The following is an 18,428-nucleotide window of genomic DNA, read 5'->3' as shown; positions in this document are numbered from 1 at the left end:
TCTCCAGTATCTGGACGTTTATGAGTGCCAAAATTAATATGTATTGAAACGCAAAGCACATCGTCATGTCATTTTTTTATAATGGCTTCAAGCAGAGAGTAACATCAGTGTGAACATAAAGTAGTCATATAACATTTAGCAGCCTAATTGACAAGGCATTTAGACAAATAGGTGTGTTGAAGAAAGGAAATATGAATAAAGAAAAACACTCAGGGGATGCATTCCTGTGGAAATATAATAAGAACCGAAAAAGCAACCCTTACTCACCACAGGAAGTAAATAGTACCCTGGAATTCACATAGATTTTTCATAAATGCTCCAGGATTGTATGGCACATGTCGTACCTACACTAGTCTTGTAACATCTACAGTACCTAAATGGCATCTGTGTTGTTTGTTTACAGTATGCCTGCATTCACCTAGAATACACATGTGGAATCCTTGAAAACAGATGACAAAAAGTATATAAATGCTATAGTACTATAACAGAAATACTACAATCTATAGGCAACTTAGGATCATATCAACGTTTGGTGTGTGAGCGGACTTCACTTATCCTTCCAATTTTCTCTAATGGAGTTTTCAAACACAGTCTTGACTCGAGAGTCCAAACACACCATCACATTATTTCCACCTGGAGAAATATTTACTGACAAGATGGAGGAAGACGGGCCTTGTATACTGTAGTTATACATTAATGAAATATGTATCTGGGATTGAGACAGAAGATGGCATTTTATTACAGTGATGTGGATACGCTACAGAAGGTAAACTCAGGTACCAAGATTTTTCTTCACAAAGAAACTGCAAAGAGCAAGGTGAACTCAGAATTGAGGTCCCCTGTCTTTTACCTGAACTAAACTACTGTGTGCTGTAAACGGAATCTGGAATGGCTGTGTCACAGTTAAAAAGCCTCCCTTTCTGGAGCCATCTTTGTGTCTTCATCACCACTGGCAGGCACAGAATTTCAGAGATAACCCGATGGAGCAGCAGTGTGTGGGTGGAGCGTGTGCAAAAATCCAGATGAAACATTGGCTCTTTCATCAGAAAAATAGCAAGAATGTGCAACCCAAAGTCATGACATTTTACTCTGTTTTATCCAATGGTCTGAATCTCATTGCTTTGGATGTCCGTTCATTATTTCACTGGACTCTGTGAAGGTGGAGTGATGAAAGCAGTGGTACTGTAGCATTCAAACTACTACAAACTACTATTACCTGCTCAAAGTGTACAGGGGGCAGGCAGGTAACTCATTCAGTGTCTCCCACTTCACTGGGTCCCCCTGCTGCAGGTTCCTGACTCACCTGTTCACATCATTAACAGCAGCAAGCTAATATATGGGGAATGCGATGCCCCCAGAGGACATGTGTGAGCCAAGATAAGACAAATGTCAGTCCAATCTCGGTCCGCCACACCCTTCACCTCGCTCTCTAGCTGCCTTTCCTCCCAGCTGGGAAAATTAACTGAGCGGGCTTGGAAATTTTCCAAAACTGTGACTTTTTAATGGCGGTTTAAATAAAGCACTATAAAAAAACTGGCTTAAATCTTTTGTGTGTGTCTGTCCTTCTATAAAGGAAGCTTGATTTAATTGAATAACCATGCAGACCATGACACACTGATCAGCTTGTTACAAAGTATCATCTGGAGGGCAATTTGCAAAACAATGCAAGAGTAAGAGCTTCATTTCTATCACAGTAATTAAAAAAGAGCTTTGCCAACAGCCTTGAATGAATGCAGAATGTAAAACTAATTACAGAATCATAGGCCAAAAAGACAAAATTATAGGTCTTATATTTTTAATGTATTTGCATTGCTACATGTGGGAAAGGCTGGTGTTTCTACAAAATCTATAAATTCATTGGAGGCAAAGGAAAAATTTGTCATCTCATCAACATTTTTAAAATGAGATCTTGTATAGCAGCACTTTGAAGACAAAGAAAGTCATATTTGACAAAATGGCAATAAAAAGTGCATTAGAGAGGTCAGAAGGGGCTCTGGCATTGATTTGCATTGCAGAGTATTCATAGCCTCACTGTCCTACAGACGCCTTTTTTATTTGCACACCCAGACAAGTATTTATATGAATGGTTACAAAAAATCTCAGAATCATTTGTACCCATCAGATTTTGTTAAGCTTCACCCTCTTTGGTCCAGGAAATGATTTATATGCAATTTAGTTGCACGGACACCATGATTTTACATGATTTTTATCAGTTGCCAGATTAATCTGAGCAATTTTGCATGCTGTCAGACCGTGGGTTTGCTTTCCAAGAACACCTATGGGTTACATTAAGGTATTTTTCATCGGTATCTCTGAATTCAGAGGCTATTTATTTGAGATGTATGGAACAAAGAGTCCCAAGTCATTTGTTATGAATCATTTCCTTCCTGGAGTCTGCTCTGTAATATATATTGGAAAGAGCAGCATGGGATACTGCAGGTTTTTCATTACCTGGTAAGATGTTTGCTTTGTCTGAAGAATGCAGTACACAGGAAATAAATGGGCTCAGGCCAACATGGCCTCAGATGCTTTTTAAGGTTTTAATCACAACCAACAGAGCTGGCAACCTTATGTGCAGTTTCTTACAGTAGCTGTCATCAGAGTGAAGAGAGGAAGAGGGTGCTTTTGATGAATATGAGCCTGTAACCTACAATGACCTTGGGGATGGAATACATTTCAAAATGGACAATAGCATTATATGCAATCACCCATGATATCCATATCAAAGCAATCATAATTATAATTTACTGGGAAACGGGTAGTTTGGCATGTCCAAGCTGTACTTAAAGAGCCACAAAAAAGCATTTGCCCCCCTTCCTGATTTTCTCTATTATTGCATATTTGTTACACTGAATAGTTTCTTTAGAAATGTATTGTTAGACAAAAAGAAAGGGAGTAAACACAAAACACATTTTTTAATTATTTCATTTATTTAATGAAAAACGTTATTACCCATGTGAAAAAGTAATTGCCCCCTTAAACTTAACTGGAGGCACCACCTTTGGTAGCAGCAATAACTGCAACCAAACACTTCTTATAATTTGATACCAGTATTTTACATCGCTGAGGAGGAATTTTAACCCATTCTTTGCAATGTTGACTTCATTCAAATAATTTGGTAGGTTTCTTAGTTTCCCTTCATCTAATATTACATTTTGTCCAAAGGTCTAAAACCATCCTGTCCGACAAATATGCAATAATAGAGGAAATCAGGAAGGGGCCAAACAGTCTACTTTTTCACTGCACTGTATGTTGTCATTTTTATGTTGAGAGATTTTGGCATGCAATGGCAGGCTTTTTTTGATTGTTCATATTGGATTTTTTCTATATAATGGTAAAGGTTTTAACTTTGGACTTTCAGTCAGATGCCATGACCTGGTCTTTATCAGCATCAGTTGTCAGTTATTTGTCAGCATTGCGATTTTACTCACATTTACCCATGCGAGTAAAATTCTGGAACCCAGTTTCTCAGCATGCAGCGCCTGTGATTTGGTCATGTGACTTTGGTCAAAAGCGGCTGGCCAGCTGCTCTTGAAGTTTCCTCCATGCAGCAGCCCCAGGTGTTGCCTTCCCAGCAGCCATCTCACCCGGTCAGGGCATGCTGGGAGGCGGAGCATCGCCAGAAGGCATCCCCCTGCCTCTGAATTATGCATCCCGCCCTGCAGCCCTGAGGAGGCCCTGAGAGGGAGTGCGTCAGGCTCAAATGTGTGTTAAGTTATTCAACCCAGCAAAAGGGGAGAAGGGGCGGAGCCAACCTAAATGCACTCCCTGGGCAAGAGGTGAATACGAAGAGAGATGGGCAGCAGCATCAAGCTCTGGGAGGGCATCAATATTTCATAAGTGGGGATAGTGGTGAGCAAACAAAGCATTTTAACTCTGGCAAATAACACCACAAAATCAGAGTAGCTTTCCGATGTGTATGGGTTGCATGTGGTGCAGTTATAAAATAAACGTTATCTATTAGTATTAATTTAATGTAATCATTAGGTTTGTATTTTGCGGTATAAGAGAACAATAAACCAGGACAAGCAATTTTCTTATTTCTAATGTTGAGTGAACTTGACACTTTTAATAATTAAGCACTTATTAATAATTACTGATAGGTTAATTATGAATGAGATGCTTTCGATGTGAGCAGAAACACTGTGTAAAAGACGATGTGATGCTTTCCAAGGAGCAGTCTCAGTCAGGTCTTTCTTTGTTCCCAAGAAGAGGTTTAGATTGAAGTGGCTGAGAAGCCAATCACGTCCTGTCAGAACAAATATGCTCGTGCCTGTAAACCAAGATCACATATAACTGCAGAGGGTGATCACACAGTCAAAGTTCAAAGGTCAGACCACACCATCGCTGGAAAGGCCATTGATTGTTCAATTCCGCATTTTAATTGGGACAATCTTATATAAGACAATTTTATATTGCCGTGATCAAATCATTTTCAGAAAGGACTGAAAGACTACATTTGTTTAATAGTTTCAATGTTTTAGCTGATGTACAACAAAATAAGATTAAACACAGCTATATAGTCAAATAAATGCATCATGAAGGCCTTTCATGTCAGGAATTGTTTATTTCCTCAACAAAATTAGAAAATATTTGCTTATCTGAAAATTTACAACATATGCTGCATCTATACCCACTGACAATGGTTTCCAAGCTCACAATTCCCAAGGTTGAGATTGAGTTCTGCAGTGACAACTCAGCGTGTTTCAAGTGGTTTTGACACTGCTGGCACACACAGCTGCTCACGCCTTTTATCTTGAGCTCTGGCATCAACAACCCCAGTCACGAACAGCTGACACAAACACAACAGTCAGATCTGCTGTCAATCCGCAGTCCGTTTCTTTTTTTTGTTTGTTTGTTTTTTGAGAACATAAGAAAAAGAGAAGTCTGGTTTGTGAACAGAGGAACTCTACCTCTCAGAAGTGGTCACCGGTTTCTCATTGATACCAGCGTGGAGAGTGTGGAGATGAAGGAAATCCATTATAAAACCTCAAACCTTTTTTACTCTTTTGCCCCTCCTGACGAAAGCCCCACGCTGACTGCCCAAATACCCCTCTGCATGACGGAGGAATTCAAAGGAGCCCCTCCCAACAGGTTCGTCCTTTCCCACCTGAGAGAGGAGAGAAAGCACCCAAACGTGATTAGACCTCTGATTCGTTACTCTGACATCATTTGGGGGCGGGGGGTGGCTGAAATACGGAGGGGGCTGAAATATCCTGTGGCATTAATCTTTCCACGGGGGTCCACGAGAAACAAACTGGGGGAAGCGCTGCTGATTAAATGCTTGTAATAGCGGCCATTCATTTCTTCTGTCAACCCGCAATTCTCTGCAAACTATCTGTACCCAGCCTGCACATAAAAGCCCCTCTGAACATTTTCATTTGCACATTTCCCGCCATTATCCTAGTTTGATTAACAAACAATTCCTCTGAGACCGTTTTTACTTTTATTGTTTATGTTTTTTTATTCAAGGCCAGAGATTAGTATGCTGAGCTCACGTCCGCTGAGTCACTCTGTCCCATCTATTTCCATGGCTCTCTGATAGACCAGACACAAACCACAGGTTTGACTCATCATCGCTTTCATAGTCCTGACATTCAAAATGCAGCACAGTTTTGGAAAAAAATAAAGAAATTATGGTGGGTAAAGTAGCAGGGTTAGAATACAGATCCTTCCCATCAAACAAAAAAAAAATCTTTTGAGGATTTGTGAAAGTGATATTAATAGTTTTTGCCGAGATGACTGTTCACAGAAAAGCAAGCACATCTGACTGACTGGAACTTTTCACTTATATTTAGCTGAGCATAACTGTCTTTTACTGGCCCTTTATTACAAATTAAAATTATATTATCAAAATATTTTTTAAAGACGTGAACTAAATCTATATTAATAAATAAATATTCTGTTTCTATTACAAAGAGTTGGTATATTTTTGAATGGTATATCGTGGATATATATTTTCTTAATAAATAATATTCTTAACTGTTGTTTTCTTCTGCAAACACTGCCTGGACGTTTGCCATCCACACATGTATCCCACAATCATCCAATCCATTATAACATCAAGACATCCTCCTATCTCTGCCAGAGACAGATTGTGCTATAAGTCTAGATTGATGACCAAGTTGTCACAGTGACTAGCATCCAAATTTGTGGCTATACATCACATTTAATTGATCTTAGGCTCAGAAGGAAATCTAATGTGTGAAAGTCATGACCATCAATTAATAAATGTTAGAAAATCTGGCAATTTAACAAAATGGTTAAAAGGAATATAAATCAATTGTGTGCATTTCCTGCTACACACGGCTGTGTAGATCTGAAGTCCGTATAACCTATGATTTATGAATTTATGAGAAATTACCTTATTTTACTTATTTTTGCATAGCAACACGCGTCTAGGCGAATAAAGTAGGTGAAGCTTGCAAGGTGTGATATCTCTGAGACTAATAAATGCATGTTTTCTTTTCTAAATGTAGAAAAACATCTTTGGCTGGCTTATGGTCTGAGCCCCTGGCTGGCTGTCACTTCAGCAGCTGACAGGAAGCAGGGGGAACATGGAAAAAAATCAGCACTTCGTCTGGGGGGAGGGGGGGCATCTGGTGTCACCAGGGAGGGGTCAATTTAAAGATGAGATCATCACAAAGCCGAGCCACGGTGCAAGTGGTTTTCAACCTGGGACAACACTGCCCTCTTCTGGTTAGAGGCAGCTCCCTCTCCCATACCGCCCTCTCCTTCCCCACCGTTCATTCTGCTGTAACCAGAGGTCCTAGTCCAAAAAGGCCACACACCAGCAGGTTTTTGGGTCTCCAGCTTTACAGCTTTAGCTTCGCACGAGCGAGGGAAAGCTGGATCAATCCAATGAAGTGATTAATTAAATTAGCTCAACTGTGATGAAAATGGGATTCTTCACAGCCTTCAAAGAAATTAGTCATGCACTCCTGACAGTTTGTGAGACAACATTCCCGCTCAATTCAGCGCTGTCTGACTTTGCATTGAACTATCAGTGACTGTCCATGCAAATCTCGGTATGAAAAAGGCAGAAAAAAACCATGGTCATCAGCATTTTCCTCCTGTTCCACCCACCATCAGGATTCAAGCCATGTATGCACACAGAATAACTGAATATAAACACAAACACATCCACAGGGCGGTCCAGTGATGTTTGCAAATACATTCAGCTTCATGCCTGCATGCATACATATCGGCCAGAAGAATTAATAAGTGAAGCCCCTTGATTCTAATCTCCCTTTCATTAGCGCTAGGCTGGAGGGGCGGGGTTGTTTGCACTGACTTCCCATAGTGCATCATTAAAGGGGCGCTCCATCAGAAATCCTTATCTGATATGATACAGTTCTTACCATTAGGGCATTATTTTGCCTTAAAAAAAGCACAGCTCCAAATCCATTAGCATAGAGTGCAGTCAAGCTTGTCTCTGAGTGGCAGCTCTGCTTTGGTTCAAGGCTCACGGACAGAATGGAGACGCAAATGAATGGGCACCAACTATATAAATGAAAGGAACACCGCATCCAATGATGACCTTTATTTGGTGGAGTGCCCATTTAATTACTGGTTACTGCTCTCCTGGTGTAAAAGAAGACCCCTGCTGATCTGGTTATGAACACACTTTAATGAGAAAGCTTCCTTTGTCCTAAATCCAGCCAGCAGAGGCTCTATCATTAACATATGCAGTAACAAGGACACACAATCTGGATTCTAATATATTAAACATAACCTCATACATAACCACAGCATTTCATAATTACATATAAAAAAGTTGTCAATTGTTTTTTTTTTCCCCTGCCATACATTTTGAGATCATCTTGCCATATATTGGACCACTAACACTAGGAAGAAGCACTGCACTGTATTTTTTCAGGCTCATTAGTTTTATCTAGAGAGACAGGTGTTCAGGTAAGGATATCTTGTGATTTTTCTTAACCTTTTTTGCCTAGTACAGACTATTTTTATGTCCTCCATGGAATAGAGCGGGGGTAGAGGTGGGGGTGAGGGGGGGGGGGGGAGGGGTGCTTCCTTACCTCTTTGGTTTCGTGCTTGTCCCCTTTCTGCTTGGTCGGACACCCCTGGAAAGTGATGGCGCTGTGTGACTTTGATCGCCCGCTGACGTGAGAGCCCTTTGTATCTGTGGGCAAAGCAGAGGTGGAGAAGGGGGGGGGGGGTTAAGAAGAGGCAGTTTAACTTAATGGGAGCCCCCGCCATCCCTCTGCGGGCTCTCGCAGTCAGACAGCCCAGGAGGGCAGAGCACTGGCTGGGATCTGTGCTCCTTACAAAGGACTCTAACAGCAGGGCGCTCTTTGTCTCATTTCTCCAGCTCTGTACTGTTACTCACAGCTCATGCATACAGACCACCCGCGGGTTTTAAAGAGACCCAGTGATTTTGATGTGAATATGTGCTCTGCACCAAAGAGATTGTGTCTACTCCTCTGTCCTCAGACTCTGTCTGGGCTGCGCAACTGACATTTTATAGAATGTCAATGTGCCGTTCGATTGGCTGCAAAATGCACGGAGACTGTTGACAGAACTGAAGGCTGGGTAAATATGACAGCGTTCACCCTGTGTGTTTTAGCTTCTCTAAAAACCAGGACACCAACCCATGCGAGCAACAGTGTGCAGCCAACCATTCAGCCACTAGTCCGCTGGGACAACCTAGCACTAAAAAGCATAGCGGTTCGGTGTCCTTCCTGCAGGGGGCAGCACCAGGGCCAGTCCCTAATGTAGAGCGGTAGGGGGGAGGCTTTCATAGTCAACCAAAAGAAGGTGGTTAGTCCTCAGCCAGCCCCATCTTGGAGGAGCCCATATACCTCCACAACACTGCACACAGCCAGGCTGGTGTGTGACAGCAACAGGCTGCCACCCACAGAGCAGGAGTGAGACAGCTCCTCTGGGGCCTTCAACCAACCATGACGCTTAACACCAGACAACAGACAGGGTCACTGCTGCTGCTGCTGCACTGCCAGTCTCTCTGTACAGACCCACACACACACACATACAAACACACACACACATGCACGCACTCATAAATGCACACACAGTCACACATATACACACACACACACACACAGACACACACACACACATTGTACAAATAGAGTGCTAATGCAAACAGACTCATGCTACGCTTATACAAACACAAACAGCACACACATTCACATATACACACACCGCACACAGTACTATGAGATCTGTCCCTGTATATGCAGATCCAGTGGTAAGCCCCAAAGACTCCCAGATATTGACATTTACAGTATGTTTCCCATTTCAACCTGAACTAACATACACATCTAAAGGAAGAACACTACAGAAGAGAAAATCGAGCTTGTCCACAAGCACACTCACATTCATATCTATTAAAGCAATTAAAGCAAGGCACTCAGGGTGGGTCGCACTATGGTGCAGAGGCTTGCAGGTTCAGTTCCCAGGGGAAGCATTACTGTTACACCCCTGAGAAATGTACTAATTTAACTGGCTCAGTACACAGACCAGTTGCATAAAGGGATAGCGTTTAAAATGCAGCTCCGTGATTCACCCAGGATAAGGGTGGCTGCTAAGCAACTACAGAACGTAATGCAATGCAGCGGTGTTCACTGACACACCCCATTCTCCTGCTTCCCAGAGTGCACCAGCTGGTAGAAGGAAACCGCGCCACTCCGAGAGAGCCAATATGCGCGCCATCTGTCCGCTGCCAGCCGCAACAGCTGGCCGGCATGGGCTCAGCGCCTCCAATCAGAGAGCCTGTCACTTCTGTGACGAGCACAGCCCACCTGCAGCCCGCACTCCTGGCAGAGGGAAGGGAGATAGACAATCTGCGCATCCTCCATAAAAACACAATGGGCCAGGAGTCTATGCTACCAAACACTGTGAAAAACGGGCACGAGCCTGCAAATGCCTCGGCCAAAGCGTCGGCTTTTCCCAAACGTTTTTTCCCAAAGGGACGAGGGCAATGAAAATAAATCATGCCACCATCCTGGTCGTTGGGCGGCCGGATCTTGCTCCCCACAACCTGTCTGCCTTCACATCCTTCAGCAAGGAACCACCGCTCCATTCACAGCAGCAGCGCTGCATTGGTATGAGACCCTCAGAGCCCTGGCAGAGCAGCCAGGCTGAGCGCCCTGGAGGAGCCAGGAGAGCGGACAGCGGTGCAGAAAAGAGCGCCCCCACGCCAGGCTAGACGGGCAGCCTCCACCACCCGCCCCCCATTAGCATTCCGGGGGTCTGGAGCGGCTCCTCATCCATATTTATACTGCCTCACTTAATAAGACACTTCATCAATAAACATGGAAATGGCCCTTATTCTGCACGTTCCCCACCGCAAAGATTATTACTGCAGAAGGCAAGTTAATATTCCTCAGGCCAAAGACACAGGGAGAGGAAATGGATACTCCAAGGCTTTCTTTATCCCCACTATTAAAATAACTCATATCAAGGAATGATATTGGTTTTCCTGGAGGCAATTGACAAGCAATTACCCAGCGTGGCCTCCTCAAAGCATTCTGAACAGAAGCCAAGCAGCATGTTAACCTTTGGTGACAAACTGTGCATTCAGGAATGCAAAGTGGCTTTTTAAAATACAACACTAATTAGTTTGTTTGGTCTCCTCAGTTCAAGGCCATTATCCGGTAACAGGTTTAAGGAATCCAAGCGCTGCGTGTAATTTTTTCATATTTCATATTTCCCCCCCTGCTATTTCCACCACTTTGTGTCTCATTACTGGAGGGGTCTGTCTGTACACACAGACCCAGGCTACTGGATAAGATTTACTGTATTTATATTGTGGGAAATAGGGCTAGGTTTGTGAAATTAAGCACACACACATGAAGACCCATTTCTTGTGTTTGCCACACGCACACACACATACACACACACACACAAACTGTCAGACTTTGAGGGGACTTGTGATACATACAGCAGGTAAAGCTTACCAAGTGTGATGCTGGGGATCTGGTTGATGACAGGCAGAAGGTCTGTGGAGGTCTTGGGGGTCTCCAGACCTTGCTTCCACCCTCCCCCCAGCTTATAGTGACCCAGGCGATCCGAGGAGCTCTGGAAGCATGCCGCCTCCTTCTTGGGAGATGCCCGGCCACCAGGGACCTTTTCCAGGGACTGCCCGCAGTGGCAGGGCTGAGGCATGTGGGCGGGGCCACTCCTGGTAGATGATAGGGCTCTGGAGACCTGCAGCTCTCTTTGCTCCAGCTTATGGATAGGGTCCTGGAGGGAAAAGGGCTTTTTGGATTTCACTCTTTCTACGAGGTTCTTCTCCACCTCCAGGAGAGAGGCCCTGCTCTTGGACAGACCAGTCTCTGGTGAGGCCTTGTTGGTGGTGGCACCATCGTCCCCATGCTTGAGGAGGTCGATGGAGAAGTTAGGCCTGAGGGCACAGGCGGTCAGGATCTCTGGCTGTTCCACGGCTTCCTGGGAGCCCCTGTAGAAGATCTCCGCCCTCTCCTCCAGTGTTACAGAGGCCCTCTGTTCTCACAGGGAAGACGGGGAACAGTTTTGTCCGATAAGGTGAGTTGATCAGTTTTAAGACATGCTATTGTACCAGTGAACTGTCACTCACCTGTAGAGGCTCCAGGTCCAAGAAGGAGTGGGAACCAAAGCTGCTTGTGGGTAAGGGATCCTGGGAGAATAACTTCTTGGATTTTTGGTGAGAGCACACACCACTCCTCAGACCTTCAGACTTCAGGTCTGGGTACATCTCCTCTGGCACAAGGTTGGTGTAGCCCAACTTTTCTTAATCACACAAATAAATATATCAGCGCCATGACATAGTCATTCTGCCATTTGAAAGTTAAAAGGAAGACAATTAAAACCTCTATTGGGGAATGAGAGAGATATCCCTCTCTGTTCTTCAGAAAAAATGTTATCAGATCCTGGCATACCATACTCAGAAGAGAGGAAGTTGTCACTCTTCTTTAGACTGTCAGGGGCTGATAGTGTTGATTGATTGTCTTCATTGCTGTAGGATTGAGGATGGAGATTGAGTCTGCCCCTGTTTCTGAAAGATCAAAATAAATGACAACAATGAAAAAGACAATACTTCATTTTAACATCTTAGTAAACTTTTCAGTTGCACCATAGGTGTAACATCAATTTAAATATAAAGAATTAAATTGTGAGATAAATTAAACAGCAACAACTTAATCTTCATAATACATAATTCTCATTACTATGATAACTATTGAGTAGAACAAAGATTAGTGTTATTACATACCCTCTTGCATCTGTTGTACAGGTAATGTCTAGAGGAAATCCTGTAGCACCCTCTGCTGTCACAAAATTGTCCCCAGTCATCACACCTGTCTTGCTCTCATCAATACCCCCTCATTATTAAAATAATTTAATGTTAAACAGTAACATGTATCATAATGTTACATAACTGACATATGCATATACCTTCATAAGTTACTTTCTGATTGTGATGAACACAGATAACGGACTTACATCACTTGTTGAACCCAACAGGGTCAGGGTATAGTAAAAAAATATTTTTTGATGTTTTCCAAAATAACGTTATTACAGTGGTATATAATTTTTTACGTATATCAGGATATATGTATTTATAGTTGTATTATTTTGAAGGATTCCTTCTTTCAATGAAAAGGTCAGGAGAAAACTGTAGTATCAGCAGGTTCTACTCACCCTCACAGATAACAGCACAAATCAGGTCCTCTGCAGTTTCTTTGCTCAGGCTGTTGAAGGTGACAGGGTAGGCGGTGTCCTCCAGTGTCAGGATTCTGTCAGGGCAGTCAAGGACCTCAAAGCAAGGTTCACTGCAGTACCTTGAGGTCTCCTGGTGTGCACCTTGGAATCCCCTGTCACAAGATAGTGCATGTGGGCCGATCTGTGGGGCCCAAAATCCTTTGTCCTCAGACAAGTCATCCACGCTGGGGAGAACCACTGTGGTGAACACCGTGGTGAAGGTGGGCACAGACTCAGAATTGTCCACAGACGGGGAGTGGGAGTTGCACTCCGCTGGTGAATCCTGTATTCCGGAAAATATATTTTATGAAGATAATGAGGATGATTATAAAGGATGAAAATGAATACAATAAAAATCTACCAGACAGATTACTGTATGATATAATCCCAGTGTGAATGTAGAAAAATCTACACAATAACAGCGGCAGCAGAAATGGCGTTACCATAAATGGCGGTGGCTTATTTTCCTCATCACTGGACCGTAGACTGCGCTCACAGCTGGAGGCCACAGATGGAGGGCTAGAATGAACATGGCACGATGACAGGGCGGGGCGATCCGGCGTCTTCCCCACGTGCTTCGGCCAAACGACGTCCCAGCTGTTCCTGGGAAGGAGCACAAGAGTCCTGAGTGGGGACAGACCAAATGGTCCAAGCGTATCTCTGGTTGTGCTGTATTTTGTAGTCGACAGTCACGCATTAGGGAAGAAAAACAGCACTCCAGTACTCGCCAATACAGGTGGGACGGTGCTTTTGTGAAGTTATTTTCCTACCTCGCGGGTAGGTGGAGTTTCTCCAGTTCCAGCACAGACTGTCTCAGTAGAGTGACCACATCCGCAGAGGAGAGAGAGCCCTGGGAGCTGTATAGCCTGGCGGAGAGTGTCCGTGGAGGCCCTGTGTTTAACCAAAACACACACATATACACACATACACGCGCACACACATGCACACGCGCACACACACACAGATGCACACACACACATGCACACACATGCACACACACACACACACATGCACACACAAACACATGCATATACACACACACACGCACACACACACACACACAGAATCATTACAACATTACATGTCTATCAAATAAATAAAGCAATAAAGTACCACTGCATTTGAGTCAATGACGTAAGCAGGTGTGCCCAATAAAAAATCATTTCTTTGGAAAGGCGTAACAACAACAGTAAATATCTGGTAAGATCAACATTCTAGTGATGAAAACTGAAAGTATTCTGTTATTCAGTCAAGATAATAATAAAAACTACAGACAGGAGCTTAAAAAGCATGCACAATACTCATCACTCCAGGAACAGTGATCACACCCAGCGTGCTAGGCCAGGGCAAACCTGTGATTTCTTGTCCAGGCTCTTTCAAAATAAACTTCTCTGCTTGCTGCAAGGCTTCTCCACCTTGACCAGACAGTGCACTTTGACTTCCTGTTTGGCGCAAGTCAGACAGCCCCTAAAGGAAATGCAAAAAAATTGCAGGATAAAACACAACCAAAATGTACATGAGCACACATTTTTCTCATAGTATATGAAGGGCGAGGCAGGTTACCTTGTCCATTGTTGCCATGTTGGCAGTAGAGTGCAAACACAAGTCCAGTTTCCCACACCCACAAAGGAAGCGTCCGATGATGTCATCATTCCACACCTTGCTACGCTTCAGGAAGGAGCAGGCCTCACTGACACACCTGTGTGACCACAGGAACACACTCAGGCAGCCTGTCACTCTGACAGACCGCCTCACACAAACAGAAAGACCCAATACAAAGAGTGCAAGATGTGCCACTCGTTCCGAAAGTGAAACATTCTACGGGAATGAAAACAGATGGGCGTGTGTAGGTGCACCTGTTTTGCAGGAAGACGTCAACGTGAAGCTTAAAGTCCCGCATCTCTCCAGTGGCAGGTTTATTCCAGCAGAGGTACCTGAGAGCGCTCTGGGCCTCTCCTCTCCTTAGCAAAGCCTCAACAATGGGGCGGTGTTGCGAGGAGAGCCAGGGATGTCTGGATCTGGGGCTGAGCAGCAAGTCCATGGACTGCTGCAAAGTCAAATCGGGGAAAAAAATTGCCCCAAATGGTCCCACTGGTCAAGATCCACAGCATATGAGCAGGTACCGTATGTATATATAATGCACTGTGATAGAGATCACTGTGTTTGGCCGCTAATGTGAGAGACACGTACAGATATCAAGCCGCGGTCGAGCAGCCACACCCCTTTGATCTGTTGACTGAAAGCCGGTGGGATGGAAAAGGCATGGGAGAATGACTTCAGAAGGTCGTCCCTGCACTGGAGGAAGTTGGTAACATCCAAAACAAAGTACATAAGCTGCAGTGGTGAGTTAAAGAGAGTCTCCCTCAATGCATACACACAGCATAAGAATTCTGTACTTACAAAACACTTCACACTTTAGACAGTATGCTTTTAACTTCACCACTAAACTGCTGAACTTGAGGAAATCTTAATATTGTAATAGGTGGCTTGAAAGAAAAAGGTAAAATCTTACACTTGAACAAAAGGATACAATGGCCTGTACAGATGCAGTGTCTATCCGTGGCACCAGCACAAGCTTCAGAAGAGCCTGGAGACTGGGTGGAGGGTAACATTGTGACGGGGTGGCACCAGATGTCCATACGGGCCCGTGCTGTTTGTTTACTGTAGACACCATACCCTGGATCAGTGAACTTCCCTCTTTCTCCTCTCTCAATTGAAATCAGAGAGACATAAAATGTCACCCCCTCCGAACAACCTTCGTTACACCACTGTTTGCAGAACAAACTGTTCAAACCTATCAATTACCCTGGTGACTCCTGCCAAGCCCTCCTGTGGTTCTGATCCATCTCCCGCCACATCTGAGAGATGCGTTTTGTTCCATGACAATCTGAGAGAGAGAGAGAGAGAGAGAAACTGTTGGAGCTAATTGCCTTTCTTTCATCCTTTCATCGTATGTGTTTAATGAGTCTGCTGAGAATTCTATTTGATGGGAAATGATTAAGCTAATGGCAACTTCTTTACCGTAATCCCCAATTAATATAGCCTTTGAAATGATTATCTGATTGATGGTATTACACCAAAATCCCAACAAAACAAAAGAACAGTTTGTAATTCAATGCAATTTTTTATTCCCCCAAACATAAGTGAGAAATGCAGCTAATGGTTTTATTCACTGAGGATTCAAATCCCAGTTCAGGAAGCTTGAACATATGCACACACTGATGCACACATGCAGGGCTATATATCCTGGTATAAATTAGGTTTATTTGAAACAATGGCACATTAGCAATGTTTATTGGACTGCTTTGAGAAAGAGCGGTTACGATACCAGGAGTCTTGGGTAGAAGTCCTGTAGTGCCCCACCATTGCACCAGGCAGCCCAGCCAAATGTGCTGCTCCAGGGCCGGGCGCTCCCAGTCCCAGTGCTCCCCCTCCATCACTGGAACCCATGGAGGTCAGAGTATCACACCAGTGTTGCCAGGACCGAGAGTGGAGGTGAGACAGACCTTCGTCAGTCAGCAGTTTGAGTCAGACATTGCGATTTGAAGTAGGTGCTATTTGCAGTGCAGATGCTTTACCTGGCCAGCAGTGGGTGGAGCTGACTTGGCTCCTCCCCCACCTGGCCAATGACAGCAGGTTCCTCAGCCTCTTTAGAACTAGGTGGATCCTGGTGAAAGACTGCTGGTCCAGGTACATCCACAGGCCCCTGCAGCAGCCAAAGCCTGGAGCCAGACAGTCATGAAAAGACAAACCAGTGCCGTGAAGAGCTCTAGTTTTCATTACTACACAGCAATGTGATCCTTGCAGTTCCCTTTGTAGTCCCACAGCCCCAGGTCCTGACAAATTGCACAATGAGAAAGAAACTAGATTTGTATATGGGCTTTGCTTTTGCTTATTGGTTCCATTACTTACAGAGTGTCATTAACTCTTTCTTGTTGACATCAGCCATTTCCTGAATCCAGGCACCAAAATTTGCCAGACTGCCATCCACACCTGCACTACCTATATCAAACATTGGTGGAGAGGGAGTGTAAAATCAGTATAAGAAACAAAAAAGTCCACTGAGCATGTGCTGAGTGGCGCTCTTACTTTTAGCAAAGTCTGCTCGAATCCAGTTAACGATTGCTGTCACATTGTGATTGGCCAGAGCCTCGATCCAGCTGCTCTCCACATCCAAAGCGGCCATGGTTCCATATACTGTGATGGATAAGGATGGGAAAGTATCAGCGCTGGAAACTGTAACAGCAAACCTCCTCAAGGAATCGGTGCTGTCTGGATGAATTTAAAGATATTAACCTTTTGAAAATGTTTCCATGGTGACCTGGTCATCGGTGCAGCTGCTGGTGCAGAACACATTCTCAGGGGAAAGCGGAATCATCTCCACTGATGGCAACATCTGGACGAGCAATCATTACAAAACACGCTCTCAGGTCTTGTTTGGAGACTGAGAAATTGTATTTGTGCCATAGTTTAACTTAAGCTAATTTAATAAATGCATTCCCTTGTGTGGGGTACATTCTGCTGTTATTTGGTTGGGAGATTTCCCAGTGCTCACACAGAGACCCTGTTCTTCCAAGATTCATGCTCATAATTAGCTGTAATTGCCCTACAAATTGCCAGATCGGAGGTTCTGTCCAACAGCATGTTAGCAGTTGGAATAACCCTTAATTATAAATCATTCACCACCATGCCAACTTGTTTCAAAGCCTTACTTTGGTATGTACAATCCATCATTCCATTGCAGGGTCTCTAGTCTTTTTGCCTGGCAAATATATGAAATAAGTGAGTAATTAGTTGTGCCCTATGGAGGGAACATGACAGGACTTCAGATTCCCAGAGGCAATATAAGGAATTCATGCTGATTTTTGTTGTTGTTTAACAGCCTGTAATTTTTCTATGCATCATTAATTAGAATTAATTAATTAATTAATCACAGCGAGTCAGAATGAAGTATGCATTTCACTCATTCCATACAGTTGAAAACTATAGTGTACAAAGAGTATTCACAGCTGTGGCTGCAGGCTAGCAGGAAAAAATAAGGCTTCAGATCATCCCATGTTTAAATACCTGTGAAAGCCATAGATACATGCCAGACCTCTCCATAATATTCAATATTCATTCAACCTGGAGGAACTCAGGTCCACAACAAATACAATTATTCCTAACCAACGCTGAATCGGGGAACAGACTGACCTGAAATACCTGTCTGTTCTGCCAGATGAATTTTGTATAGTACCTGTTGGTTTTGAAAGGTGGCCTATTTTAGCCCAGGCTGTGCGCAGTGCTCCTACTCTGCAGTGCTTTTCTCCAGTCCCGGGGACCAGTCCATGGACCTTCTCCTCTGGGTGCAGACAGCCTGCTTTTCCCTTACACAAGCTCCTTTTGGGTCCTGTAATCCAGTAATCTCGGCACTCTGAGGCGCCCACTGGTTGCACCAAGTGTTTCAGCCTCACAGAGCCCAGTCGCTTGTGTAGCCTGGGTAAGAAGACCGTAGAACTCTGGGTAGCCTGCTACCTTAGATGGAAAATAATACGTTGGTGTAGTCGCACAGCATGCCCATTCAGCTGAAGGCTCCGGGCTCATTAAGGAATTAATTTAAACCCTACAAGCTCAAGTGAAAGACATAAGCTGGAGCATTCGACATCATGAAGCCTCCCATCTATGGATGGTAAGTACTGTGCATCCCTTTCTATATCAGATCAATGGGG

General features: G+C 43.9%; 1 protein-coding gene across 8 annotated transcripts; it reads right to left on the bottom strand.

Annotated features, from left to right (window-relative positions):
• Positions 1–4,547: 4,547 nt before the first annotated feature.
• Positions 4,548–18,287, bottom strand: LOC135249771 (uncharacterized). 8 transcript variants are annotated; one of them, XM_064325322.1, is made up of 22 exons: positions 17,957–18,286; positions 17,433–17,482; positions 17,017–17,116; positions 16,810–16,917; positions 16,633–16,722; positions 16,299–16,442; positions 16,049–16,159; positions 15,526–15,607; positions 15,251–15,428; positions 14,911–15,054; positions 14,577–14,767; positions 14,284–14,419; positions 14,073–14,187; positions 13,491–13,611; positions 13,164–13,323; positions 12,661–13,003; positions 12,233–12,341; positions 11,901–12,016; positions 11,579–11,751; positions 10,941–11,484; positions 8,040–8,143; positions 4,548–5,110 (listed from the first exon to the last, which is right to left on the bottom strand). In XM_064325322.1, exons 3-22 carry the CDS (start codon positions 17,114–17,116, stop codon positions 4,991–4,993), a joined length of 3,189 nt encoding a protein of 1,062 aa, XP_064181392.1. In that variant the 5' UTR covers positions 17,433–17,482; positions 17,957–18,286; the 3' UTR covers positions 4,548–4,990. The 8 variants fall into 8 exon arrangements, with proteins under 8 accessions (XP_064181392.1, XP_064181409.1, XP_064181435.1 ...); XM_064325339.1 differs by lacking the exon at positions 17,433–17,482 and having other exon boundaries at positions 14,911–15,015; positions 15,233–15,428; positions 17,957–18,287; XM_064325365.1 differs by lacking the exon at positions 17,433–17,482 and having other exon boundaries at positions 14,655–14,767; positions 17,957–18,287.
• Positions 18,288–18,428: the final 141 nt, after the last annotated feature.

Source organism: Anguilla rostrata, chromosome 1, assembly GCF_018555375.3.
Source record: "Anguilla rostrata isolate EN2019 chromosome 1, ASM1855537v3, whole genome shotgun sequence".
NCBI lineage: Eukaryota > Metazoa > Chordata > Actinopteri > Anguilliformes > Anguillidae > Anguilla > Anguilla rostrata.
The sequence above is the reverse complement of the archived record's forward strand: the minus strand, read 5'-3'. Positions and strand labels throughout refer to the sequence as shown.

What these genes read in the sequence shown, in the direction of transcription:
- LOC135249771 (XM_064325322.1), bottom strand. Translation starts at nt 17,116, where the DNA reads ATGTTGCCATCAGTGGAGATGATTCCGCTTTCCCCTGAGAATGTGTTC. An exon ending in GCTTGGCAGGAGTCACCAGG is followed by an intron (nt 15,429 to 15,525) that starts GTAATTGATAGG and finishes ATTTCAATTGAG; the next exon opens with AGAGGAGAAAGAGGGAAGTT. An exon ending in TCGACCGCGGCTTGATATCT is followed by an intron (nt 14,768 to 14,910) that starts GTACGTGTCTCT and finishes TTGACTTTGCAG; the next exon opens with CAGTCCATGGACTTGCTGCT.